This window comes from Sapajus apella, unplaced genomic scaffold (assembly GCF_009761245.1).
Source record: "Sapajus apella isolate SASKATOON/1434 unplaced genomic scaffold, GSC_monkey_1.0 scaffold38, whole genome shotgun sequence".
Classification (NCBI taxonomy): Eukaryota; Metazoa; Chordata; class Mammalia; order Primates; family Cebidae; genus Sapajus; species Sapajus apella.
The window spans coordinates 1,477,619-1,505,459 of NW_022436978.1; the positions used below are offsets into that span (position 1 = coordinate 1,477,619).

Here is a 27,841-nt window from a genome sequence, read left to right on the forward strand (position 1 = left end):
AATTAGCTGGGCATGGTGATGGGTGCCTGTAATCGAAGCTACTCAGGAGGCTGAGGTTGCAGTGAGCCAAGATCGCACCATTGCACTCCAGCCTGGGCAACACTGTGAGACTCCATCTCAAAAAAAAAAACAAAGAAAAAGAAAAAGAAAAGACTTAGGACAAGCCAAGGACACCCATGCCTGCTGACTCCACTCCTGCACCACCCATCCCACTTCGGTCCTCACTTTGGCCTGGTCCCCTTTACCTGGGTCCGCTCCCATGGAGAGCCTTCACCTGGCTCTGCATCCTGGGTCCCACCCTCAACTGGCCCCTCCCTCACCTGGCCTCATCCCCAGACCCCCACCTTTGACCCCCACCTGGCCTCTGCAGGACTTCCTTGAGCCGTTTCTCACACTGGGCCTGAGCACGGTGCAGCAGGAAGATCTGTTCCTCTTTAGTCATGACGTCATCTGCATCCACCTGCCAAGCCGAAGGTCAGACCACAGGCAGGACTTTCCAGCGCAGCAGGTCCCAGAGCCATCCCAATTTCCCAGAGTGATTACCCTCTTTCAAAAGGCCCTGACTCTAGAGGGAAGGTGGGATTTCCCCCGCATGTGGGAAATCTGTTTTAGGGAGCTCCCACCTTACAGGTGGGAAGCTGTGGCTCTGAGGGATGGGGCCTGCCTGATCCAAGGGAAAAAGGAGGGAGCTGTCTCCTACAGCTGTTACCCGCCAGTAACCCTGTAGGCTGCAGTCACTGATACTCTCTGCCCAGCTCTTTCCCCAGGGGTTCATGGGACTGGAATGGAATGTCCCAGGATGGATCCACACAGGATCCTGGCTGCCTGCTGGGGACATGAGTGGGGGGCAGGGGTTGGATAAGGAGTCCTGAACTCTGGGGAGACAAACCCAGCCTGGATTCCTTCAAGTCCTGGCACCGTGGGGGGAGGCCTTGGGAGTCACCAATTTCCATCTTGGCCCAGGTCCCCAGTCAGCGCTTTCCCCAGTGAACGGTGAGTGCCTTAGCACCTCCCCTCCTTACAATCCCAAGAGGGAGAGGGTGGAGGAACTGCTGGCGTGTGGCCTGGGTTAGGCTGGGCACTCTGGTGCTGGCTGTGGGTGGGAGTCCCTCTCCACTGCTGATCTGGGAGCTCCCTCCATTCAAGTGGACTCTGAGTTCTGATGACACTCAGGCCCTCACTCATGCTGTTCTCTGCCTGGAATGTCCTTTCCCTTCCCTCCAACCTGCACACCATGGGCCCTGGCTGCCCCCACCGGGACTCACTGGTCTCGTTATAGGAAAGGACATGAAACATCATGGGGGTGGAGGCTCACTCTGAGCAGGTGGCTGCTGAGGGTTGTAAGCCTCTGACTTGGGAGGAAAGGAGCCGGGGTGAAGACACCATCCCGCCCCGCCCCGGGGAACTGCTAGGTGTGCCTGGCCCAGCCACTCCCATAAGTGTGACCCACAGGGGTTAAGGCAGACTCTGAAACCTCCCCAGGGCGGGGCTGTGAAGCCCTCAGCCCCATCCCCCTTAATTCAAGGCCGTGTTTCCTCAGACCCCTGGGCCTGTATTCTGAGATGGCCCCCTCCACCGGTCCCCCGAAAGGCTACGTCTCCTCAGCCCCACGGGGCAGAGCTGCATGCTTCAGACACGCCATGGCGGGGCTGGGGCTCTGCAGTCCAAGCGTGGCTGTGCAAGGCGGGAGGACTCGGAGGGGGCAGGGAAGGAAGGAGGCAGCCAGGGACGGGGTGGGCGGGCCGGGTCAGGGAGCCTGGCTGCAGGGAGAAGTTAATTGACCGCGTCTCTTGGCGGCAGCAGCGAGGGCTTCCAGGGCCAAGGAGTCTCCAATTGGCTCGGCCGGCCTCGGGTTCTGCTGGTTCCACTTAGCGGAGCCACATGCGCGTCCCTGCGCGTGCGCGAGTGTGGCCGGCGCGTGCACTCGTGTGTGCCCATCTGTGCGCGTTCTCACGCGGGCACTGTCCGGCATGTCAGTGTGGGACGCCAGATGGACGTATTTGTGAGCGTGCACGTGTACAGGTATTTTTGGGCATAAGGCAGCGCGTGCGCGTCTGTGAGTGAGGCGGCAGCTCCTTAGTGTTTGCGTCTGTGGGTGGCCAGTGGTTCTGTTGACTCTGGGGGCTGAGGTGGACCCTGAGATATCAGCTGGACCCCAGGAAGGGCTGGAACAGATCCCCACGTGCTGGCAGCTGGCCCCAGCTCCTCTATCCTAGTCTCTTTGACTCCACAGCTATGGCTGAGCCGGCTGGCGCAGAGGTAGACATAGAATGGTGGGGCTTAAGGAAGCACACCTTGGACTTGCCAGGATCCAGGGGCCTCCAACTAACCTGAAGCTCTCCCTTTGCCTCTGACATGGGGGATCCATGCTGCTGAGGGGCTGATCTCTGCCCCACTCCACTTACAGCATCCATTCAGTACCATTTCCATCGCTGCTACTAGTACCTCCATCAGTAACCATCGTTACCATCACTAACACCAACGCCAGCATACGGGTCCCTCCCAGTACTACCACCACCGCCGCTGGCATCACCGTTACCACCATGAGCACTACTGTAAGCATCAACATAACCACCATCACCACCCTCTGCACCATCACAACTGGTACAGCACCAGCACCACTGCCACCACCTCCAGCATCACCAAGGCAACATTAGCACCATCACCAATCTGCCACCTGCCCAGTGACTACCGTCTATACCACCTTTGCCATCTTGTTGTCTAACCCCTCCTCCCCACTACACTTCTCCTGCCATCTCCACCTCTCTAAAGACAAACCTATTTTGCCATATTTTCTCCAGCCGATGGAGAACTCTGGAGTGACTGACAGAGGCTCCCACCCATCCCTAGAGACTTGCTGACTCACCGGGCCTCCTAACAGACAGACCAGCCTACTGATGGGACTGGGGGGCACCCCTGATGGCCTAGACTACAGGCAGGCAGTCATGGGTTGAAAACTGACTGGCCGTTTGGCAGACTGATCACCGAAAGCTGATCAACACTCCCCTCCCCGGCTCAAGGAATTGGCTCAGCCTCTACATACTGCTGTTGGTTTCACCTCCCCCACAGCCAGGAGGAGGCACACTTCTTTTTCTGGAGTTGGGATGTTCAGGAGAGGGAAAGGTATGTGCTTCCAGCACGCATGGCTCCCACACTCCTTCATCCATCCACAGGGGTGGTGGCCCCACCTCTGGCCTCCCTGAACTTTAGGATCTGTTTCTCTGTTAGTCTACAACCATTGCAACAAGAATAACTCGGGTCAGAGTTAAGGAAGTACTTTCCTAAGGAACAACCCCACACCAAGTGCACTCCCCCCTCCAAACCTTAGCGCACAGCTCTGTGCCTGGAATGCCCTCACTCCTGTCCACTCTTCCCTCCAGCTATACCCTCTTCTCCAAGGAGATTCTGCCACCAGTCCCAGAGCATGAATCTCACCTCCAGCCTTGACTGGCTTCATGTCTGAGAAAGTTGCTTAACTCATGTGCCTCAGTTTTTCTGTAAAATCAGGGTAATCATAGGGCTGTTATTGGCCAGGTGCGGTGGCTCATGCCTATAATTCCAGCACTTTGGGAGGCCAAGGCAGGCGGATCACCTGAGGTTGGGAGTTTGAGACCAGCCTGATCAACATGGAGAAACCCTGTCTCTACTAAAAAATACAAAATTAGTGGGTGTGGTGGCACATGCCTGTAATCCCAGCTACTCGGGAGGCTGAAGTAGGAGAACCGTTTGAACCCAGGGGGCAGAGGTTTCCGTGAGCTGAGATCATACCATTGCACTCCAACCTGGGCAACAAGAGTGAAACTCCGTCTGAAAAAAAAGGGCTGTAGTGAAGATTAAATGAAGTACTGCACAACAAGCCTGCACAGGGGTGAAGCTCAGGAAAAGTTGGTTGCTTTTGTTGACACTGTGAGCAGCAGCAGCAAATCACACCCCTGCCATGTACCCCCTGCTGCCTGGTGACATGGGTGCCCCAGGCCAGGGATCAAAGACGGCAGGGGGAGATTGTCTGGGTCCATAGGACTGAGTCCAGGGGGTGACAGTGAGGGCCAGACGGGAGGTGGGACCCCAGGGAGGACTGGGGGCAGGGACTGCAGGAGGATCTGCCAGATAAGGTGTACCGGGCGAGCTTTTGGGATGGAAGGGTATCCCAATGACTCCTTGCATTTCTGGATCCACCCTGGACTTACATTAGGATTCAAGATTACTGCCAGAGCCCGCATGTTTGAGCTTAGAGGACGGGAAAATGGACCCCGTCCTCTGCCTCTGCCCTGGCTGAGGAGGCCTTATCTCCTGGGGATGAAGGGGAAAATGCTGACAGCTATAACTCATCTCAGCCTGGCATGCCCCCTGTCTGCTACTCTCTTCTCCCCAGCCCTCCAACTTCCACCCCCTTGATGAGCTCCTGTCTTCTTGGCCCAGCTCCAGGGTGCAGAGGACTCAGACCTGCATCCTCTTAGATCCAGCAGATCTGCAAATCTTGGGTTTCAGGGCTGAGGACTGATGGACTGGAGTTGGGCTATGGCCAGGGGTCACTTAGTCCATACCCACCACTGATATGAGCCACCCAGCCCTGCACCAGGTGGGCACTCCTCCTTTGGTCCTGAGAAAGGCTGACTTGCCTCCTCGGCCCAGCCATCACAGCGCTTGGTTTTAATCCCCCCCGACTGTAACACATCCTCTCCATGGTCAACAAGGAGCTTTACCCATGCCTTCTGCACCTTCTACCACATCCCCATTTTACAGACAGGGTCACTGAGGCCAAGAGTCACAGTTAGAAAAAGGAGGGCAAGGGATGGAGCTAAGATCCGCTTGACACTGAAGCAGCGGCCCTGGAAGAAGGGAAAGAAAAGAGGAAGTGCCCACCACATGGACACCCTGGCACCAGCCAGAACATCACCTTTCCACAGAGTCCTGGATTTGACCTGCTGCGTTAAGCAAGTATCCCTTTGCAGACCCTCTAAGGCAGCCTCCCCAAAGCTGATTCAGGAGGGGAGGTGGGTAGACATAAAGGTGACGGTGGTGCTGGTGCTGGTGATGGCAGCTTGTCCTCGACTGTAACTGGATAGAGGACAGCTGGGCCCTGGTGTTGGGAACAAGGCAGTTGATGCCTCTAGCACAGCCAGAAGGAGAAAACCCTGGCTAACAGGAGACCCCTTCATGACCTCCTGGCCTTCCTTCGGCCCTCCTCCAGGTTCTACTACTGGGACCCATGCTGGCACCCCTGGATGTCTACCGTGCCAGCTGGCTGGGACTGCTCCCCCACCCCTGCTGCCCTCTGTCTGTCCGGCTGGCCTGAGCAGGCTCCTCGTCCTGCCCCGCCACCGCTGACAAGTGCTGACTTTTCCTCCCCCTCACCAGGCCTTCCTGAACAGGCTGCCTGTGTTTGGGGCTGGGAGGGCCTGGGGGGGGGAAGAGGCACTGCGACGCCTCTCATCCTGGCCAGCCAGCGTGGCCGCCTTGGGGCAGGCAGTGGGATGTAGTCTGGGATAGCGGAGTTGGCTGCTAGGACCTGGTGGATCTTCACAAGCAGACCCTACCTGGGCTAAGGAATCAAGGCCCAGATGAACGGTATGGCCTAATCTAGCCATCGCCTGCTCAATAGAATGAGATCCCACTAGGTCTCACCTCGGGCACAAGACTGGCCCCAGAGTTGGGGCTTTTAAGGGTTTGAAGGTCTCTGATGTTTCTACAAACCTGAGCAAACGTTTGCGCCCTTCTTCCAGTCACACCATATTTTGCAGACAATTTCAGAGGGCTGCAAAACCCTCGCCCCACCTTTTCTTTTTCCTGAGGACTCTCCTTCTGAAATAGCTGCCTTCCTGATGTGGTGGCTGGACCCGGGAGTGTCCCCAGAAGGCCCACAACTGGAATCTGGGGGAGGCTACTTGACGCCTCATTAAAACATTCCGAAGAAAACCCAAGTTCCTGGGAGGGCTCGGCCCCTCCTACTGCTCTGTCCATAGGCCATTTCAAGAGCTGGGGGGAACGTGTTGAAAGGCAGGTGACATAAAAAGCGTCAACAAATCAATATGAAAAAGGCAAATAACCCATAGAAGTATGGTTAATGGCTCAGAGCAAGCTCTCTTAGAAGATGGATCATAAACCACGGTAAAGCCCAAAAGTCATTGGTAATCAGCAAATTAAAATGACAAGACACACCATTTTTCACCTATCCACACAAAGGTGAAACACAAAGAATCTTCATAACATCCTATGAGATAGTGGGCATGGGAGAGAGGCCCTCCTGGTCAGTCTTGGTGTTGTATAAGTACAAAAGAGCACAAGCTTTTTAGAGGGCAATTTGGTCATGCTATTAAAACAAAAAATGCATATCTCAGACCCAGCAATGACAAAATCTAGAAATATCCTACTAGGAAACAGTCACATGGAGTCGCCAGAGGGCATTTCAAGGAGCTTCCCTGCCACCATCCGGAATAACGCACACAGACACACATGCAAATTGTGCAGAAATGATCTAAATGTACATTCCTATGCACTACTTAATGAGTCCCAGGTTTTGGAATACTATGTAGCATTTAAAAAGATAGATTCATATTTATTGACATGAAGATCTCTAAGACACACCTTTAAGTCAAAATATATATGTGGCAGAGCCCTATCTAGAAACCGATGCCATTTATTTAAAAACAATCAACCAAGCAAATAGAAAACGACAAAATTCAACTATCTCCTTGATACGTACACAAAGAGGTACCATTCAGAAACACACAGAAAGAGGAAGGAGAATGCTCCTCTACTCAAACTGCTAAAAATGGTTTTCCCTGGAAGGGAATGGGCTTAGGAGTGATCAAGGAGGGCTGCTGTTTAATTTTTATTGATTGATTTAATTTTTTTTTTTTCAGAGACAGGGGCTGACTCTGTTGACCAGGCTGGAGTGAAGTGGCATCATCATAGTTCATTGCAGCCTTGAACTTCTGGGCTCAAGCGATTCTCCCTCCTCAGCCTCTCAAGTGTCTGGGATTACAGACTTGCTTGACTCTTTTATAAGAACATATTCATATATCAGTTATGAAGTTAAAAAAAAGAAAATAACAGAAGGATTTAATTTTTTTTTTTCTTGCAGAGTCTCACTCTGTCACCCAGGCTGGAGTGCAGCGGCATGATCTCAGCTCACGGCAACCTCCGCCTCCTGTGTTCAAGCAATTCTCCTGCCTCAGCTTTCCGAGAAGCTGGGATTACAGGCGCACACCACTGGGCCTGGCTAATTTTTGTATTTTTAGTAGAGACAGGGTTTCATCATGTTGGCCAGGCTGGTCTCAAACTCCTGACCTCAGGTGATCTGCCTGCCTCAGCCTCCCAAAGTGTTGGGATTACAGGCGTGAGCCACTGCACCTTGGCCAGGATTTAATTTTTAAAAAAGAAAGAAAAAGAAAGAGAGAAAACCCAGAGTGAGACATGACTATCTCCTGCCAGCAGCAAATCTCATGCTGCTTTCAGGAAGGAATTCAGTGCAAAGGTCTAAAGACCTGGGTTCAAATCCTGCTGTGCCACCGACTCACTGTGTGACTCTCAGGGCCCTTTCCCATAAAAGTGGCTGGGCGAGGGCGCGGCGGCTCATGCCTGTAATCCCAGCACTTTGGGAGGCTTAGGCGGGTAGATCACAAGGTCAGGAGATTGAGACCATCCTGGGCAACACGGTGAAACCCTGTCTCTACTAAAAACACAAAAAAATTAGCTGGGCGTGGTGGCACACGCCTGTAGTCCCAGCTACTCAGGAGGCTGAGGCAGGAGAATCACTTGAATCTAGTAGATGGAGATTGCAGTGAACTGAGATTGTACCACTGCACTACAGCCTGGGACACAGTGCAAGACTCAGTCTCAAAACCAAACAAAAATGGCTGGGCGAATGGATGAAATGAGAAACCAGTTTGTGACAGTTTTATCTCAGAATTTAGGGACAGCCAGTGTTCTGTACATGTTGGTTTCTTTCTGTCTTTAAAAGCAAGCAACATGGCCGCGCTGCCCCCGGCGCAGGCTAGAAAAGGTCCTACACGCTCCCAGCCCGTGTGTCCTCACCAGTCTCTTGTGAGTCTACTCAGCAGTCACATCTCCACACGCAAGGCCTGCCCCACGCTGAAGCTGAGCTCCAGCTTCTCTCATTGCAGCTTCTCCCCTATGTGTGTATATGCTGGGGGTGTCCTTAGGAGGAGGCACCCCAAGGACAAGAACACCCCTTTGCCTCCTACTCACAATCCGTGGGTCCATTTCTTTCTCCAACCCCCACCCGCCGCAAGACCCCCAGGTTTCTAGGTAACTCTCTCCTGTGTGGCAGAAGATGGACCAGCTGAGTCTGCCCACCAGTGTCCTCCCCATGGGATGCTCTTTGGACCCCAAATGTGAGGTCACTGGAGATGTGAGCCTGGTCCTGGGACCAGCTTGGCAGGTAGCATACAGGTTTGGTGACTGGCTGTGAGATAAGGTTGATGGGCCTGAAGGGCATAGGTGCAGCTCTAAAGGGGCGGGGGGGAGTAGCCCTTGGGCTCAGGAGAGGGAGCTGGCAGGCTGCCAGCTTCTTGCTGGCTCCAGATGAGTTCAGGGGGCCCGTAGGATATTGGATGGGTGAGTAGGCTGCTGCCGTCCTTCAGTCCCAATCTTCCAGCCCTGAAGCCAGGGAGTGTCCAGTGAACTTACATGCCCCAACAAGGTCCTAGGCAGACCCAGCACTAGCATCTCTCCCTTTACCCTCAGACATGGGCCAGGGCAAAGCCAGGAAGATTCTCTGCAGATACCTCAGCTCCCCTGGAGAGCAGTGGGGCTCTGGGTACCCATACTCCCCCCACACAGGGGCAGCTCAGCCATGTGGCTTGCTTTTAAAGACAGGAAGAAACCAACATGTACAGAACAGCGGCTGTCCCCAGATTCTGAGATAGAAACTGTCACAAATTGTTTTCTCATTTCATCCATTCGCCCAAAGAGGCACAGGGCTTGGCTCTGGGTTGGCATGAGATAAATAACGGTCACTGTGGTTGTGTGATTCGGGCCAGTTAAAAATGCGGACAATAACCTTCTTCTGAGGGTGGCTGGGAAGATTAGACTAGCTAATATATGTGAAGTGCTTAGAACAATGGCAAGTAGAAAGCCCTACAGAAGCATTTATGAAATACACATAAGAAAACAATAGGCCGGGCGCACAGGCGCTCACAAAGGCACACACAAACACAACTGTGGGCCTCCGAGTCATGCACCCACAGCTACAGACACATGAACTCACGCAGGGACTCAGACACTCACAATCACACAGACCCAGATAAACACCATGCCCAGAGTCCCACAGAGCCCTGCTGTGACATACAGACTTACTCTCAGGACACCCACACTCATCACCCTGTCTACCCCTCACACCGTCAAATGCATGCATATGTGTGCACACACCGAACTCCTGGGGAGGTGGGGGGCGGCTCTATCCCCTGGCATTCTCCAGTGTTTGGAGTGTCTCTGCAGAGGGTGTTGAGCTCCTCTGAACCTCAGTTTCCCCATCCACAAGGCCTTGTATGGGGCTATCTTTGGTGGGAAGCCTTTGCTGGGGCCAGAATTGTGGAGGCGTAGGCACAGGTAAGTGGTAGGTGCTGAGGACCACAGAGGAAGGAAGAGCCTCTGATGATGTGATTCTCAGGCAGATGTTTCTTCCAGGTCCTCTTTTTAGAGATGGGGCAACTGAGGCATGGAGAAGGACAGCCCAGGCTTACACAGGCATCCTGCAGAGGTGGAGGAATCCTAGGCTCCTGCCTCCCGCCTGGAGCTCTGCACTGTATAGGGAGCTGCTGATAGGAGGAGGAGGCTGCCTGCCTACCCTGCTCCCCAGCAGGCAGCTGCTCCCACTGGGGAGCTGGGAGAAGGGGCTTTGAAGTTAGGCATGCAGGCAGACAGCCTCCTCAGGAACGGGCTGGTCCCTTGGGACAGGGCTGCTATGGGATAGGACTGAGGGGCTGGGACAACCCCCTTCCCAGAAAGTGGCCCCTAGACCCTGGCCCAGGGGGTGGAGGTGCTGCCCACTCTGTGTCTCCAGCTCTCTGCCTCCAGCTGTCTCTTGCTATTTTTCTTTGCTGTTCTTGCTCTGTTCACCCCTCCAGCTCCTGGGATCTCTCCTCCCCACCCTGCTTTGTCTCTGTCTCTCCTCTCCCCCTACCCTTCCCTACCATTCTGCCTTTAGGTCTCCACTCTCAGGGAGCAACAGTCTTCCCAGGGGTCTCCTCACTTCCTGAAAGGGTATGCTGTGCTTCTCCTACAGGGGTGCACTGTGAGGTCAGTCTCCTTCAGGAACCTCCATCCCTCCACCATGCCACACCACACCCACCTCCTCAGGCAAACAGCTTCTACTCTGGCTGAAGTCAGACATATGCGCAAGTGTGTGTGTATGTGTGTGTGTGAGGGCTGGAGGGGGCCCCTAAATCCTACCCCAGGCCTGGATGATTCTGACCTCAAACCTACATTCTCTATGTCCGGGATTGCAAAAAAACTTGCAGAAAACAGAGGTCCTCAAAGCAAAGTCTGTGGGAGTACTAGCAGGGCCAAAGCCCAGCCTTCTGCTGGGTCACACTGTCATCTTCCAGGGAGAAACAGCCATGGTGCTCACAGAGGCAGAGGATGGGGAAACCTCAACCACAAATTTCCAGATCTGGGACTCCAAATGAGGCTTCAGAAATAGGTACGCTTCAGGCAGCTGGAACCCGAAGTTCAGACATCCCAGAGACAGCAGGCACCCAGGATCCTGGATCAGAGGGGACTCTCACCCAACGTTCGAACTGCAGGGGGAACTCAAGACTGCGTGCCCTAGACCTATCCCGAGGACTCCAGGGTAAGCACGCATCCCGTCCCGGAGTGTAGGCTGCGGGGGACTCACCAGCGCGTACGCGGAGCTGAGCACCGGGCAGCAGAGCAGGAGCGCCAGGCCGGGTGCGATCCGGGCGGCCCCCATCGCCACCGCCTAGGGCCGCGTCCCTCGGGGCAGCCGCCGCCGCCGGCCCTGGTGGTGGTAGGGGGTGCAAAGCTGCGTCAGGCTGGCCGCCCCGCCCACGCCCCGGCCTAGGGGACCCCGGCGTCCGGGCGGCCCGAGGCCCCGGGGCCCGGCGCGGGGCCCATGCGCTGAGGGCGATCGAGCCAGCGAGCAGCGCAAAGGAGGGAGGGAGGGACGGGAGGAAGGGAGGGAGAGCCGGAGGCCCGGCGGGCGGCGGGCGGGCGCCGATCGCTGCGGAGCGGCCCGTCTGCCTCCGAGCGGAGAAATCACATCCATATGGCCGGGCCCCCCGCCCCCCTCCCCCGGCCCGCCCCCCGCCCCCCTCCCGCGCCGCCTTTTCTTTCTTTCTTTTTTTTTTTCTTTTGGGGAAGTGGGAGCTGTGGCTTCGCCCCACGCCCAGTGGGGGGAGGGGTCGGGGTCGCGGTCTGCGGGGGGCGCACAGGACTGTTATTTTTAGCTCCGCGGCTTTTGCCCGTAGTGAGTCCGGGCCGGGCAGGGGGCGCGTTCTGAGCCGCACAGGGCGTGCAGCTAGGGGACGCGATCCCAACTTTGCAGCCACACTGAACCCTTGGGTGTTCCGGCCGCCAGCCCCCGGCCGCTCGGCCTCCCGAGACCCAGCCCCTCGGCAGCCGCCTCCCACACCCCTTCCCCATCTTCTGCCCGAGCCCCGCTTGCGCCAGTGCGGCTCTGGCGCGCCAGCGGCCCCGATGCTCTGTCGGTCTGCCTGTCTGTCAGTCCGTCTCTAGCTCCCCCGGCCTTGGCCTCAGTTCTTCCAGCAGCCCCAAGCTCCGTTTCGGTCACTCCCTCGCTCCCTCCCTCCCACTTCTCTCTCTACGAAAACATTTGCAAGTTTCCAAAAAAGCCACCGAGCCGAGCGGCGCGGAGCTGGCGGCTCCCCTGGGTTCCGAGGAGGCGCCGCCGACTGACACCGAGACAGAGCAGCCTGGCTGCCCCGGCCAGGCCCGGAGTCGCTCCTCCCCGACTCCCGCCACTTCCCCTCGGCGCGGGTCCCCAGCCCCGACTTACTCCGAGCGCGCCGCCGCGGCCCCCGCCTTGCCATGGATGTCGGGGTCCCCCCGACAGCCTCCCCAAGCCAGCGCCCCGTCCGCGGCCCCGGGGGGACTTCATGGAGCTCTCAGGATACCCCCCCGGCCGGCCTGGCCTCCAGCGCCCCCCGCCCGGCCGCCGCTCGGAGCCACCGCCCGCCGCGCGAGTCCCTCGCCTCGGCGTCTGCCTCTGCCCTCCCCCCGGCCGGGCGCCTCTTCCCTCCCCCGAGCCCTGCCGGGCCTCTCCAGCCCCCACCCCCTCCGCCGCCGCTGCCGCTGGAGTGTGGAGAGGCCAAGAGGAGCCCGCCGCCCCCCGCCCCAGGACATTGCGCTAGAGGCCGAGGCCCGGGGTCGTATGGCGGCGGGATGTGAGTGCTGTGGAACAGGGCGGGGGCAGCGGTGACACCGAGACCCGGGCAGGGAACCGGGACGCCGCCGCCGCTATATTCTCTTTTGGAAAGCACGGCCTTTTCTTTTTCTTCTTTTTTTCTGATCATCTGGCCCCCGCTGGCGAATAGGGACCCTCAGCCGAGAAGCAAGCCCTCTTTCTTCAAGGGCGAATCCCCTAGGGAGGCCGCCCGGTACCCCGCGCGCCCCCGGCCGCGGAGCTGTCAGTCCGCGCTGGGCTCTCGTTCGGGCTGGGTCGGGGTCCCTGGGGAGGCCACTCAGCTGCCAGCCCGGACCCGGGCTTGGCCGCCGCCGCCCTCCCACACGTCCAGCCCCACCCTCGCCTCAGTCCCATCCTAGGCCGGCAGTTCTGCTCGGCCGGCCATAGGCCGGCCACGACCCCTGCCAAGGTCTGCAGCCACACATCCAGCTTCCTCCCTGCTCCGCGGCTCTTCGGGTCCGGGTTTCCGAGTCTCCGAGTCTCGACCCATTCGGCTGCTGGCCGGGCCTCTCCAGCTCTCGCGGCCCCAACCCCGGCGGCTCGAGGCTGCCAGACCTGGGGCTCAATCCGGACGCCCACTCTCGGGCTTCACCTCCCTCCCCTGTCTCCACCCCTATTCCCAAAACTCTCGGCGGGCTCAGATCTGCCTGGGACCCTCTACTTAGGGGAAGGCAGGGAGAAGTCCTCCGGGGCTGGGGCTGAACGAGGCGGGGTTTCTGTGCTTGGCTGGGGAGGGCACGCTGGACTCTAAGAGGAGGGACACTTTGACCCCAAACCTACCCCCTCCCTGTACCAGGTGGGGAAACTGAGGCGGAAGGAGGGGCCGGGGATGCCTGGAGTGGAGGGCTTTAAGGATAGCGGAGGAAGTGAATGCTTGAGGCCCTGGGAAATATCGTCTGGGCTAAGCAGTATCCTGTGCTTGCCTGCTCACCAATCGTGTGTCTCGGACACTACTACTCTTCGGCTGTCTGGATCTCAGTTTCCTCATCTGCAAAATGGAGAGTTTGGCCAGCTGATTCAAAGGCAATGTTAACTTTCCTGTTTAGTATCCACAAGGGTGGGCGTCCTGGCCCATGGGCTCCAGGGGCTCTCCAGACTCAGCCTGTGGACATTGAGCTCCTCAGAGCCTGCAGACCTGCCCTCCAACCCTCAGTGTGAATCTGCCAAGCCCAAGCCCTAAGGTTTAGGATCCAGATGTTGCCACCCTTCTCCTGGCTCAAGCCCAACCAGCTTCCAGACTATACCCATACCTAGGTACTTTCCCCATGCATTTCTTCTCCTCCTTCCTCCTCCTCCTCCTTTTCTTCTTCTTTTTCTTCTTGTTCTTCGTCTTCAAGACAGGGTCTCACTTTGTCACCCAGGCTGGAATGCAGTGGCATGATCTTACTTCAACTTCCACTCACTGCAACCTCCGCTTTCCAGGATCAAGTCTTCTCCCACCTCAGCCTCCCAAGTAGCTGGGACTACAGGCACACACCACTAACCTGGCTAATTTTTGTATTTCTTGGTAGAGACAGGGTTTTGCCATGTTGGCCAGGCTGGTCACAAACCCCTGATCTCAAGCGATCCACCTGCCTCAGCCTCCCAAAATGCTGGGATTACAGGTGTGAGCCACTGGACCCGGCCCTCTCCACACATTTCTATGGCTGCATCCCTTCTCTGTGCCCACTGCCCTCGTTTCTTGTCCTGGTGTTCAAGGGCTGTGCTATTTGAGAGTTTCCTCCAAAAATGACTCTCCCCAACAGGAACTGTCTGCTAGACTCCTGGCCTTCCCCACACATCCACTCTCCTGCCTTTGCCCTTGCTGTTTCCTCTGCTAGGACCACAGTCCTCCGCTTGCTGTAAAGGACATTCCCCTCTCCTGTGTGCCCACATCCTCCATTACTAGGGAGGAGATTGTGATTTCAGGGCTGCCTCCTATGCTATGTGGGCTCCTTGGGACAGAGGCCCAGGTGCGAGAATGGGGACCTAAAGAACACTTGTGGTTCTTCAGTTATAGTTTAATGGTCTCAGTTTTATTATGCCTCTGTTTCTTTATTTTATTTATTTATTTATTTATTTATTTATTTTTTGAGACGGAGTTTCACTCATGTTACCCAGGCTGGAGTGCAATGGCGCGATCTCGGCTCACCGCAACCTCCGCCTCCTGGGTTCAGGCAATTCTCCTGCCTCAGCCTCCTGAGTAGCTGGGATTACAGGCACGCACCACCATGCCCAGCTAATTTTTTGTAGTTTTAGTAGAGACGGGGTTTCACCATGTTGACCAGGATGGTCTCGATCTCTTGACCTCGTGATCCACCCGCCTCGGCCTCCCAAAGTGCTGGGATTACAGGCTTGAGCCACCGCGCCCGGCCCTGTTTCTTTTCTGTTTTTTTTGAGACAGGGCTGTCTCCTAGGCTGGAGTGCAGTGGCACACTCTCTGCTCACTGCAACCTCTGCCTCCTGGGTTCAAGCAATTTTCTGGCCTCAGCCTCCTGAGTAGCTGGGATTACAGGTGTGCACCACCACACCTGGCTAATTTTTGCATTTTTAGTAGATACGGGGTTTCTCTATGTTGGCCAGGCTGGTTTCAAACTCTTGGCCTCAAGCGATCCACATGCCTCAGCCTCCCAAAGTGTTGGGATTACAGGCATGAGCCACCACACCCAGCCTTTTTTTTTTTTTTTTTCCCCCCCCGACAGGGTCTTGTTCTGTTGCCCAGGCTGGAGTGCAGTGGCACAATCACGGCTCAAAGCAGCTTTGACCTCCTGGGCTCAAGCAATCCTCTCACTTCAGCCTCCCATGTAGCTGGGACCACAGGCATGAGCCACCACACCTAGGTAATTAAAAAATTTTTTTTGTAGAGACGACGTCTCACTTTGTTGCCCAGGCTGGTCTCCAACTCTTGAGCTCAAGCAGTCCTCCTGCCTTGGCCTCCCAAAGTGCTGGGATTACAGGCATGAGCCACCGCACCTGGCCTATGCCTCTGTTTCTAGGTGTCTCTAAGTTTTATGTTTCTATGACCACTGACTTCCCACCCTGCTTTCCCCCTTGGTGACAAGAAAAGAACATTAATGGAGGGATTAGAAGGACGGAGAGGTAAAACTAGGGGCTGATGGGAAGGAGTTCTTTTCAGATCTGACACCAGGGAAAGCTTGAGATTTGGAAACATAATATTTGTACTTGGGAGGACCAGGGTGGGCTGTGGAGAGGGCTGCAGAGAGGAATCTGATGGGCGCTGGGCCTCTTAAGGGCATTCCCCTTGCCGTAATTCATGTGCCTCACCCCAGAGTCCCCTGCTGGACATTCCACAGCTATGGGTGGGGCCATAGATCCTCTCCCTCACCCTCAGGACTCTGGTTAAAGTGCCACCATGAGGGTGAGAGTATCGGTGTCACACATTAACTGGTAGCACCTAAGCACCTGGCAGAATCAGCCTGCCCTTTTTGACAAGCAGGCCCCAGGGGCCCAGAGTCAGTTTCTGGTTAGTGTCAGGTCAGTTTCAATGGAATTTGAAAAGGCCTGGCTTGGGGTGGGGAGTAGGAGCCAGTCCCTGTCTCTGATCCCCAGGTTGGGACCTATGAGGAGGAGCCAGGGTGGTTGCTGGATCTCAGAACTACACTAAGGGCTGGACTCTGGCCCCATCCCTGCTGGTGTGGCAGCCCCAGGCTGACAGGCCTCTGCTGCAGCCATCCCACTGTGAGTAGGGCTTCAGCCAAGGTACCCAGACTCTGGGGCCAGGGTGGGCATCAGACACCAACAGGAAAGGCAGAGGCTCAGCTCTCTGAGCAATGCAGCCTGACCTCCCTCTCTTAGAAAACCCCTTGCTGACCCAGGGGTTCTCTGGGACTAATGGCTCACATCTATTTCTGAGTCTTTATATTCCCCCAATGCTTCATCCCAGCACTAGCTCCAAAATAAGTCTGCATCCCACGCTTAGCCCTGATCCCAGACTGAGCTCTGTTTCCATGATGAACCCCAACCTAGGGCTGAATTCTTATCCTAATCCGATTTCTTGCCCCTGGCTGAACTCTGACCCCAGGCTGTGCCTCCACCCAGACCTCAACCCCGGATCTCTCCCGGCTTCCCTGGAAGCTTTTTGAGGCAGGAGGCCAGTAGGGGAGGGGATGGCCAGGCCATAAGTGAAGCAAGGTGCCACTTTTACAGCCATTTCGGCTGCTCATAAACACCCCCCCGACACCCGGCTGAGTTGCTGGAGGCTCCCATGGCAGCTGGCTGGGCAGCCCCCTCCCCTCGCAGCAGAAGCATGGCTGCCTGGCTTTCTTGCCTCTCAGGAAGGTGAAGGGAGGACAATGGGGGCACCTGGGGCCGGCAGGCTCTGTTCCAGTCAGGGAGGACTCCCAAGGCTCCCAAGGAGCTAGAGTCATGGGCTTCCTGTCCCTGCTGGCCTCATGGTTACAAGCCCCTGCTGTCATAACACCAGGTCCACAGACGTGTCTCCATGTGGGCATGTCTTGTCTGCTCCATAGCACGGCCCAGGTACTTACATGCTCACCCCCGGGGAAACCAAAGAGTTGCTCCTCCCAGCTGTGCTCAGGCCACCAGGGTCCCCTGACCCCCACTCACCTGGAGCCCACGGGCCTTCCAAGTCGGGCCTGAAGCTGCAGAGCAGGCTCAAGTTGGCCACGGGGAGGCCATGGACAGTCCCTGGGCAGCTTCTGTGGCTCAGGCCTAAGCAAGGATAGTGCTGCTGGGGACAGGAAAAGGCCTGAGTCAGGACTTCCACTTGCAAAGAAAAATTAATTATTTTTTACCAAGCCCTACACTGGTCCAGGACTTTGTCCCAGACCCCTAGTCCGGGATAGGAGGTAACAGAGGCAGATCCAAGCGTGCCAGTGTTCAGATGCCTTAGGCTGGGCCCTCCCCTCAGCACCCATGGCTTTGCCTGCCAGGTCCATGGGCCTGCTCAGGCTGCCAGGCATGTCTGCGTGGCTCAGTAGTCCTCCCCTTGCCCTGCCACGCCTCTCTCTTGGTCTCTGTGTTCCTGTCTGATCCTCTGGTCCTGTCTACATCTTGGGAATATCAGGCCACCACGAGGTGTGAACACAGCCCCTATTAGTGACTTCACTCAAGTTTAAGGCACCCAGAAAAATCAGAGGGGGGCTGGAGGTGGTTCATTCCTGTGCCACAGGCAGGAAAACTGAGGCCCAAGAAGGCATGACCTGCCAGCACTGGGTACCCAGTGGCTCCTAGATGGAAGAGATATGGGGGCTGTGGTTCCACTCCAGCCCGTGTCGTGACCCCTGCAGCCCCATAGCCACCCCATATCTGACTCCTTGCCCACTGGAAAGTGGGCTCCTGGTGAGGAGCCAGCCAGGAAGCCCTCTCTATCTGCTCCCAGGCCCTCCCGGGCTCAGGGTCTGCTTAAGCTGTCACAGGTCACAAAGGCAGGGGGCTGTGGACAGGATGACCTCTTTATGTGGATCTATAGAATGAGCTGTGTTCAGAACCAGGGCTGGTTGTTCAGGATGAAGATGTGGGCAGACAGGGAGGCAGAGACCCTGGCAAGATCCTGGAAACCTCACCCCCGGGCCCTGTGACCTGGTTGGAGGTTGCCCTTTTGCCTGAGCCCAGTCTGAGCTGGTTTGTGTCTGGAAGTCCTAGGCTCAGCCTGATGAGGTGTAATGATTCACGTGGCAGCTGCTATTCAGCACATTCCAGCTGCAGCCCCCAGGGCCCTGCATGTGAGGCAGCTGGCCCCAACCACCCGCAGCCACTGGGCATGTTCCTAGGGCCGCCCTCCCCGGGTCTTCCAGGCTCCTGGGGAGGGTACCACTCATTAGAGTTTCCAAAGTATGTTTTGTTTCACGAGTTAGACAGGGAGGCAGGGAGCTCGGCGATACCTGGCCTCCAGGTGAGGGAAACGGGACCAAAGAGCAGAATGGACTGGCCAGGGGACATAGCAGAACCATGACAAACAGCACTTACAGGGCTCTTGCCCCAGCTACTGTGAAATGCACTGCTGCAAGGGGTGTCCCAGGACACGTAGGCCATTCTGTGACCAGGCCAGCGGGGAAGAGTGGGCAGTTGTGCCCAAAGGAGGGAGAGCTCTCCTGCACTCTGTCAAGCCTCCCTGCTGCCCTGGTTCTCGAACGCCAGAGTCTCTCCCTCCCCTGAGTCCATGTACACTGCCCTGCTCTGCCCACAGGCCCCGTCCTCACTGGCCAGGGAAGCAGGAGGCTGGGGCCTGTTCTGCTCTGACCTGTGGAGCCCTGAGCCAGACCCCTTCCTGCTCATGGTCTCAGTTTCCTGATCTACTGTCCACAGATGGGCAGTTTCAGGCTCCAAGGGGATCTTTAAAGTGCCCAAGCACTTGGTGTTGGATGCAGGCAGACCTGGGAATCTGAAAACCTGAAGTCCTTTCTCTCTTCGAGCTTTGGCTCTGCCAGTTTGTGTGTTCCTCCTGTGGGCCCCAGCCCAGGACTCTTGGGGGCAAGTCTGGCCCTCAGCTCCGGGGACAGGAAGTTGTATTTTGGTCCTGGGTCCTGGGGAAGAGGCAGGGGGAGAATGGCAGCTCAGACCCAGCCATGTTTACTCGGGCCCGGCCCCCTCCGAGCTCAACAGGCTCCCATTCATTGGGAGCCCCATAAACCCTTTGGGGCTCCCTGAGGTTCAGAATGCCTGGACGCCAAGGCTGGCTGCCGCCCCCAGACCTGCTGGGGGCCGTGGGCAGCAGGTGGGGCGTGAGTGAGGCATGAGTGGGGTGGTGGGTGGGAACCGGAGACGTGCCTGAGTCTCCAGTTATGTGCATGGAGTAACAGTTCTTGCCCCATGCACAGCGTGGAGCAGCTGGGAAATCCAGAGAGGCAGTGGAGGTTGGAGGGTTCCTTCCATGGCCATGGGGCAGTCAATACTGATTTCTCTTAGATCAGGCCCCAGGAGGTGTCTCTTCCGACTAGGCTCCCGAGGGCATGTCCTCAAATCGCATGACCCTCAAGGCGAGGCTGAGACTGCTGTGCCCGAACCAGAGCTGCTGTCCTTGCTGAGACTGCATACCTGGCCTTGGGTTGTTGACAGTCCACTTGCTGGCAGGGTGGGCGTGGGCGCGCATCCCACTGGACCACTGGAGTAGGGGAGGTGTCCGGTGTGTTCCTCGTCTGTTCAACAGGAGATCTTCACCGGAAGGGGAGGCGCTGGGCTGGGATGCTGTGGGCTGAGGCCCTAGGGTCTGCTTCTCCTTGGTGTCGGGTGTTGTCGTCTCTGTGCACATCTTTGTGGCTTCTTTGGGTGAGTGAGAACACTGTCCCGTGGTCTCTGGAAACAAAAGGGAGGCTGCAGCAGTGTTTAGTGGGAAGAACTGTGGCGTGGGGGTCCAAACCCTGTCCAGCTTTCCCATGACCTTGAAACAATTCTGTCCCCATCCAGGTCTTCAGTGCCACAGACAGGGGTTAGAGTGGACTCTCTCCAAATCCACCCCCAGCCCTGCTGTTCCCAAGGGCAGCTCTGAGGGTGATCCCTGGTGGCATGGTGGCAGGGAGTGGGGTAGGAGAAAGGCCTCCCCGCCAGATCCCCTTTTAACAGTGCCCCTGCATGCCCGGGCAACCTGGCTAGCCACTGGAGACCCTGGTGGGGGACCACAGGGGGTCCTGTTTCCCAGACGCCTTCTGGGTGGAGTGTGACTTCCCGCTCCAGTGGTTGTAAAATCCCCAGAAGCCTGGTGCGTCCCTAGTGTGTATGGGGGGGTCTGTGCCTCGGAATACCCCCTCCCAGGCGTGTTTGACACGTGTTTCCGCCTCCCCGGCATGGGCTCCCGCTGCTGCTATTTATAACCTTTAAGAGCTCCTGCCGACTGCAAAGTTTTCTTAAACTCAAAATATCACCGAGGTCCCGGGCACGCGTTCCAGAGGCCGGCTAGGCCCTGCGGTTTGAAGGGAGGAGGGGGCCAGGAAGGAGGAGGAGGTGGTGGGGAGGGGGTTAGCTGTTAGCTCAGATACTGGGTCCTTGCCGGGGGCTGTGGCCGGGAGACTTCGGGTGGAGAACCCCTAGTCCTGACACTCCTGCCCTGTTAGGCCTGGAGGAGCCCTCTATGTGGGTGGTCCTTGGTTGTACGCGGGGCCACCTCTCTGGGCCTCAGTTTCTTTTCACTCTAAATGGACATTGGCTGGGGCAAGGCAATGAGCTAGCGGACACTGGGAACGTCTCTAGGGCTGGAACCAGGGCTGCATCTGCCTGATCATCCTGCACGCTGCACAGAGCCTGGCCCGGGGGCACCGTGGACATTGGCTGAACTGGCCAGAGAGGGGAAGCACTGGGAAAGTTTATAAAACCGTGTGTGGGAAAGCGACATTCAGAGAGGGGCAATGGCCTGCCAGAGGTCACCCATGCTCATCCAGAGCATGTCTCCAGGCCTCCCGACACTTGTGCCCTCTGAAGTGAGCCTCTTTGGAAGAGGCCGGAGGGCTCTCACTGGGCACAGATGGGTCGCCAGCGTGGAGGAAGTTCTGGGCATAATGGGAGGTGGCTATGCATAACTCAGATGCCTCCCTGAAGCTGGAGGGGACACTGGCAGCTGGTCTGGCCCAGCGAGGTCAGGCCTCTGCCCAAAGTCACACACCCAGATCCTGCCTGCCTTGACCTCTGCTCTATCTCTGGGCCTCTCTGCCTCCCGGACCCAGTCATGACCTTTTTGGGGAGGCTTCCTCCAGTCTCGCCGCGCTCCTTTCCTGAGCTGGTGTGGGGGCTGCGGAGGCAGGGGACTGGAGCTCTGAGCCATCCAGCACATCCTGTCCCCACAGCAGCACTGTGTCCCCACGGCAGCACCCTGTCTCAGCACAGCTGGCTCTGGAAGCCACTCGTGGCCCAACGAGCAAAGCTGGGTTCAAGATGGAAGGGTGACCATTCTGCCCCTCCAACTCAGCAGCTTCACACCAATTTTCCCACCCAAGCATAACCACAGAGGGCTCCTTGGGGGCAGAGAGGGGCAAGGAAGTGATGACTTCACACATGGAGGAGGCGGAGGTGGAGGCAGCGGCAGTCAGTCCGGAGGAGGAGGAGGAATGCTTTCTGCAAGCTCAGCCCCGCCTTCCGTGGCCCCTGCCTGCACCTTACTATGTGTTGGGCTCAGCTGGGAAATGCAGTGACTCGAGAGTTTGGGGGAGCCAACTGCCTGCCTGGCCCCACTGCCCTGTGTTCCCATTCCCTGAACCCTCCATGCGCGCTTGGCCTCTGCCCCTGCACTTCTTGCCCTCTGACTTGTTCTTCCCTTCTCAGCCTAGGTGGCTCTTCTATGCCCTCCAAAGGCTCCCTCCTCTCTGAAGCCTTCTTGGATCTGCACCCTTCAACTCCCAGCAGAGTGAGACCTCAGACCTCTTGGTTTGACTAGAAAATTTAGCGTGGCATGATATGCTGCTGCCTCTGTCCCAACAGAAGGTGAGTCCTTGAGGACAGGGTCTGGGTTATCTCTGTGGCTCTGCTGAGAAACCTCCATCTCTGGGGGAGGGCATACCTATTGACGAGAGTTGTGGACTCCAAACACCCTGACCCCCTCACCTCTTCACCTCTCAGTTGCCGTGGGGAGGCTCAGTTTCCTCATGAGCAGATCCCAGGATCAGAGACAGATCCCTGTCATTCCTGGTCAGAACGTTTTCCTCCAAGGAGCCTTAAGAGATGGAATCTGCCTGATGGCAGCTTCTCAGAAGCCAGGGAGCAGCCCCAGGGCTTGAGCTGGAGCCTAACCCTGAGACAGGAGCTGAACCTGGCACTGGCAGTGAGGACTTGCTTTCAGCCCCCATCCCAGAGCAGCCTGGCTGTCCCTGCAGCTGCTACTGTGAGACCGTGGGAGTGGGGAGACTGGCATGTCCTCTCTCTAGACCCCAAGGTCAGGTAAGGAAGGGCCTGAGAGGTGGTGGCGGCTCCTGGCAGCCACAGTGGTTGGTGGTTTCTCCTTGTTCTCCTGCCCCTGGGAGCTGCATCTATAATGATTCTAGGCAGGACAGGGGACGTGAGCATGCTGATTGGGGGTGGGCTGTGGGAGGGGTCTCCTGCATCCCCTGCTAAATCCACCACAGAGACTGTCCTGCTTATGTTCTCAGACCAGGACTCCCAAAGGCAGAGCCCCCCTTTGGATGGATGGGCTCGTTGTCAGGCAGGGCTCCCTGGGGGCACAGGAACTCCCCAGCCCCTCCCAGCTCATCTGCAGCCTTGGATGAGCCCCTGTGTTTATGCAGAATTCCAGCCAATTATTCCCCTGTTGTCTTGGCTTCAAGCTCCAGCCCTCTGCCCCTCACTGAGACCTGGCCAGGGGCACAGGCTGAGGCAGTGGGGAAGGAGGAGACTCAGATCCAGGGACCTGCTGAGGCCACCAGCCCCATTGTGCAGGTTGAACACTGAGGTCTCCAGAGGGGGAGAGGTTCCAGCAGTCAGTGATGGGGCCAGCACCAGAACTGACTTCTCTGTCCCCAGCCACCCCAACCCCCATCCCAGGACCTGTACCCTCATCTGCTTTGGATGGGAGGATGACACTCCAGTGTCTCCTAATATTCTACCGTCCTCCCAGCTCCAGACCTCTCGGGCACAGAGGCATCCACCTCAGCCCTGGCTCTAAAACCTCATGAGGCTCCCTGGAGCAGAGGGCTCCAAGGCCAGATGCTGCAGAGAGCCGGCCTCCTGGCCTCACCCTTCCCTATCGTCTCTAGGCTCTGCATTTGGGAGTCCCTGCGCTAGTCTGAGGGGTTTACTCTATATTCCTGGATACCTGCGAGTCTCTGAACCTGCTCTGGTCTCCCCGCAGCCCTCAAGGCTGGCCTGACTGGGGCTTGCCTGTCCCTCAACCATCCCTCCTTCCCTTTTGTCTTCCCTGTGCTTGCCCTGGGGCCCAAGATCTGGGAAAGGAATGGGTCGGGAGCCTTCCAGAGAGTCCTTTCCCACGAGAGCCAAGCTCTGACCCTGTCCTTATCTGGCCTGGATGTGCCAAGAACAACACAGATGCTGAGGCTTGAAAGCCCCAAACCAGGACGCTGACCTCCCCACTCAGCTACTCCGTCTGGGGCTCTGTTTCCCCTTCTGTGAATGGAGCAGGGTGGGGTGGGGTCAGAGGAGGCAGTGGAAAGATCCCGAGTCTGGACACACACGTTCACACACAAGCAGGTGTGGACACTACTGTACCAGGCAGGCCGGGTAGGCTTCCCTGATTTCACCTGCCTTCATCCCTGTTCCTCCTTCCCAGTGCTCATTTCTGCCTGGAAATTATACCTGGGTGTTCTTTCTATACCTGTGAGCTCAAAGGTGTGGTGCATTAGGTGTATGTGGGAGAGTCCATGGATGTGTTTGCAAAGGCATGTGACTGTGTGTGTACACATGTGCAAACACGTATGTGTACAAAGGATTATGGATATGTGTGCACAGGCGCGTGAACATGCATGCAAAGGTATCTATAAAGCATGAGGATATGTGTGTAAAGGTGTGTGGTTCCGCGTGCCTGCTCTTGGCCCAAGGGCCAGGGTTCCTGAGTGCACGTCTGCAGGCTCCAGGAGGCTACGTGTGAGCACACACATTTCAGTGTGATTCCTGCTGTCCCAGTACTGGTGGAAAGCGACTAGGCAAAGGTGGAGTAGGGAGTGTCTAGGGTCCCATGGGTATCTCCAGACAGACACACTTCAGGGGCGGGTTAGCCTGCCTGGGGATAGTGTGTGCGTGTTTCAGATACAGCCACGCTGGGTGGGCGGATATACAAATACTCACACAGGCAGGTACCGCAGTTGACCCTAACTATTCCTGGCTGGGGGCTTGGGCCATTTTTAATGCAGCATCCACACCCTGGGCCACAGAGGATTTTTGTATGGCCACTGGAGGCAAGGCCACAGCTGGTGCTGGGTGGGGCAGAGTGGGGACAGCCCTGGGTGTGGGGGGCCACCATGGCTAGATGGGGTCTGCAAGGGGTCCGGGAGGCCCTCCCGGCCAGCACTCCTTCACTGTCATCACCACTGTTGCCTCCTTGTTACCGTCCTGTCTTCACCTCCACCATTGTCGTCGCTGTCCTCGGCACTGCCGTCTTCATCTGTCATCCTGTCCCTCTGTCCAGCTGCCCATGCCCACCCTGTCTCCCGCATCCTGGTATGGCACCCGCTCCTTGTCCACTTGGAGCTGCTTGAGGATGGGTGAGAGGTGGGAATGAATTTGTGTTACGCTGGCTGGGAGCCGAGGTAAGGGATGACAGGAGGGCGTGCGTGTATGTCTGCAGGCGCCAGGAAGCTGCAGCTTTCCCTGGGGCAACTTTGGTCCCTGACCCACCTACCCACCCTCTCTCCCCCATTTCTGACTGCCCCGTCTCTGTCTTTCTCTATCTCTCTCTGTCCACCCATCTCTGTCTTAGTCTCTGTGTCTCACCTCTGCCATAGCCAAGGGTCCCTGTCTCCAGTTTCTCCGTGATGGCCCCGGGGAGCCAGCTCCTCCTTCCAGCCAGCGTGAACTGTTTGCCTGAGACAGTCGGTCCATCCACTCAAACAACCACTCAATTCAGACTCCTCGTCTGACTGACGGGTTTTTTTTCCCCTGCTAAATTTGCTTGCATTTTTGACTGAATTGGCCATTCAACAGAGGTTGTGTCCACATGCCCCCTCCCCGCCCATGCCAACAGATGAACAGGCTCACAGGCACGCACACAGAGCCAGGGGCATGCAGACATGCTCATGCCCATGCTCGTGCCCACGGAGAAACACAGAAGCACGCAAGACAACATGCTCCCACACAATCACACGTGTGGCCCCATCCTTGTGTCTATGGTTACACATGCATAGACCATACACACCCGTCCAGTCACACATGTTCACACCTCGTGTGACAGTGTCTGCACATCTTCACATCTACTCTGGGGAAGGCTTGGGGAAATAGAGGCGAGGGGAGGAGGGAGCGTGGCCCAGGGTGCAGTGCTGGGCAGAGCCCCAGCCAGCACCCGGGGCAGCCTTGGCCCTCTCCTTCAAGGCCGGCTGGTGGTGCACCCTCCTTTCTTCCTCAGCCCGTTTAGGTGGGGTTTCTGGTCATTTCAGGCCGCTGCTGAGCCCCTGCAAACCTCAATAGCGGTTCCCAGACCCTGATCCTAAAAGGGGAGTCTTTTTTTTTTTCTTCCAAGGACAATAAATATTTGCTCTTTGGGAAACTGCTGGTGGGAGAGTACAGGGTTTGGCCCAGTGGCAGGGAATGTCCAGGGCAGTTCAGGGAGGCCACAGGCCATGCTGGGGGGAGGCGCTGGGCCCTGTCCGGAAGCTGGACCAGCAGGCAGAGCTGGGGAGCTGGGGTTCAGGGCTGCACCTCGCTCCATTCCTCCTGACCCAAGCCCCAGGCCTCTGTTTTCTCAGCTCCTTTGATTAGCACATAGGCACCGCCTCCTCTCATCCCAGACCCCACTATCCCAAACCTCACCCCTCCAGAGCTCCCACGAACGCTTCACAGCCTGACTCCATCTCACGCACCCCGAATGCACGGACCCAATGGGTGCTCACTCTTTGGACTAAACAGGGGTGCAGTATCTCCAGACACCTTTTCAATCTCCCTCCAGAGACTATCTGCTGACAGCAGGGCTCAGGTCCCCCAGTCCAGGACCCTGAGAAGTCAGGGCTGTGCCCTCCTTCCAGAATGGACCAAGCCTGGCCAATGCTGTCCCCATCCTGTCCCCTATGAGGCTTGGGTCCCTAGAGGCTCCTGCCTGTTCACCCCTCCCTCATGCTGAATTGGGCTCCCAAATATAGCGGCCGTGGCCACAGCCGGCCAGGACACCACAGCCCCAAGCGTCAGTCCTGGGCCGGGATCAGAGGGGCAGGAGCTGATTATAGGTCCCTGGGCCAAAACCAGGCTTTGCCTGCCAGCCCGCTGGGCCCGCCGCCCCACCCCAGAACCACAAGGTTGGAGCATCTGGTCCCCGTCAGCACAGTGGGCAGAGGGAGGGGCTTGAGGGTTGCGTTTGGCCTGCTGGAGGACAGAGTTGTCTGTGTGTGGTGTGGGGGTAGTGAGGATGGGCTGGGACTCAGGGGCACAGGCTCTCCTCTGAACCCAGATCACATTGCCCTACCCATGGCCATGGTACAGGTGGGGAAGCTGAGGCCAAGAGGAGCAGGGACCAGCCCAGGTCACAGGAGCATGGAGAGTCTACTGCCTCCCCCTTGGGTACTCTTTTCCGTCTCGCAAGGCCGGGCGTTGTGCCTCTGGGAGGTGGGCCACATCCTGTTGGTGGCAGAGTGGCCTTGCTGGGAAGTCCTCCTAGGAGTCAGACTTTCATCTGAGGCTCCAGGGACCTGAGATGGTATAGAAATTCATCTCTTTCTCCTGGTCCTTATGCCTGCCTTGTGCCACCTTAGTCAGAGTTACTGGGCAGCCCCTGCCTCCTTGGGGCCACGGTCTCCCCATCTGTGCAGCTGGGCAGGGACCTAGGGGCCCCACGTGGGGTCTGTGTTTGTGGGTGCCCAGTGTGTGGTGGTGGGTTCAGGATACACCAGTGGGTCCTGGTAAGTGACCTGCAGCCCATGGGCCTGCTCACACCAGGACAGGGTCCCCAGGACCTGCTGCGAGGCAACATTTGACCTACTTCTAAGGCTCTGGGTCTGGCCCAGGCTGTGTTCTCGACTCCTCCGGGAAGTGTGGGCCTGCATCCCAGCCCAGAAGCTGTGGGCCAGGAGGGGCGGGCTCGGCGGGCCAGGGCGGGCTAGGGCTGCCTGCGGAGCCTGCGGCCCAGGGGACAAGGGCACGTGGGAAGCCCGACCCTGTTCCCCTGCTTCTGGCTCTTGGACCCAGGGTACAGCTGGGCTTTACCTCCTTCTGCCCCCCCTTCCACGTGGCAACCATAGTCTGAGCTCCCCAAATTGGCTCTGACAGGATGATGGACATTCTTCACGCTCTTCTGAATGCTAACAGGGAGGTCTGCCAAGCAGCTACCCCTGCTGTTGCCAGGAGTGTGACCCCCCCGTGCCCCTCCCACTGGCCTTGTCCACACAGGCCCATGCTGATCTGGAAATCTGTCAGCCCCTGTCCTGGGTCCTGGGTCTGGGATTTGGGTTTGCAATCCTGGAAGTCTGGATTTAGAGTCCTGGGGCTTGAGTCCTGGATCTGGGTCTGTGTTTAGAATCCTGGGTCCTGTGTCTGGGGTCTGGGCTCCAGAGTCTGGGTTGAAGGTCAGGGTTTGCCATCCTGGGTCTTGGGGTCTGGGGTCAGGGTTTGGGTGCCAAGATCCGGGTCTAGGTCTCCACAGTGGGGTCTAGTCCTGGAATCTGGGTTCTAGGTTCTGAGTTTGGGACTCATATTGTGAGAACTGAGTCTGGGGTCTGAGCTTGGGGTTCTGGGTTCCTGATCTGGGGTCTGGGTTGGGATCCTGGGTTCTGGGGTTTGAGTTCAGGATCCAAAGTTCGGTTCCCATCCCTTCTACGCCCCCTGCTGGCCGGTCATGGTCCAGTCACTGCTTGTACCACGGGGATCGCCCTCACCTCTTTAGGCTGTGAAGAGCATGCC

At 57.4% G+C, this 27,841-nt stretch overlaps 1 protein-coding gene and 1 long non-coding RNA gene across 6 annotated transcripts in view; one reads left to right on the forward strand and one right to left on the reverse strand.

Moving 5' to 3' along the window:
- LOC116564710 overlaps positions 1-7,070 on the forward strand; it is a 15,693-nt gene extending 8,623 nt beyond the window's left edge. For 2 of the 3 annotated variants that reach the window (XR_004275060.1, XR_004275061.1), the window contains 2 exons: positions 2,802-3,481; positions 4,420-7,070. This is a non-coding gene — a long non-coding RNA (uncharacterized LOC116564710). Of the gene's footprint in view, positions 1-1,105; positions 3,482-4,419 lie in introns of those variants that run through there. The other variant, XR_004275059.1, reaches the window with a different exon arrangement.
- Positions 1-17,098, reverse strand: part of PTH1R (parathyroid hormone 1 receptor) — a 26,908-nt gene extending 9,810 nt beyond the window's left edge. The window contains exons 1-4 of one of the 3 annotated variants that reach the window (XM_032297981.1): positions 16,976-17,098; positions 13,341-13,397; positions 10,862-10,984; positions 358-460 (exon numbers count right to left, since the gene is read on the reverse strand). In XM_032297981.1, coding sequence (XP_032153872.1) covers positions 358-460; positions 10,862-10,936 — 178 coding nt within the window. In that variant the 5' untranslated portion in view covers positions 10,937-10,984; positions 13,341-13,397; positions 16,976-17,098. Of the gene's footprint in view, positions 1-357; positions 461-10,861; positions 10,985-13,340; positions 13,398-16,975 lie in introns of those variants that run through there. The other 2 variants (XM_032297983.1, XM_032297980.1) reach the window with 2 other exon arrangements.
- Positions 17,099-27,841: the final 10,743 nt, after the last annotated feature.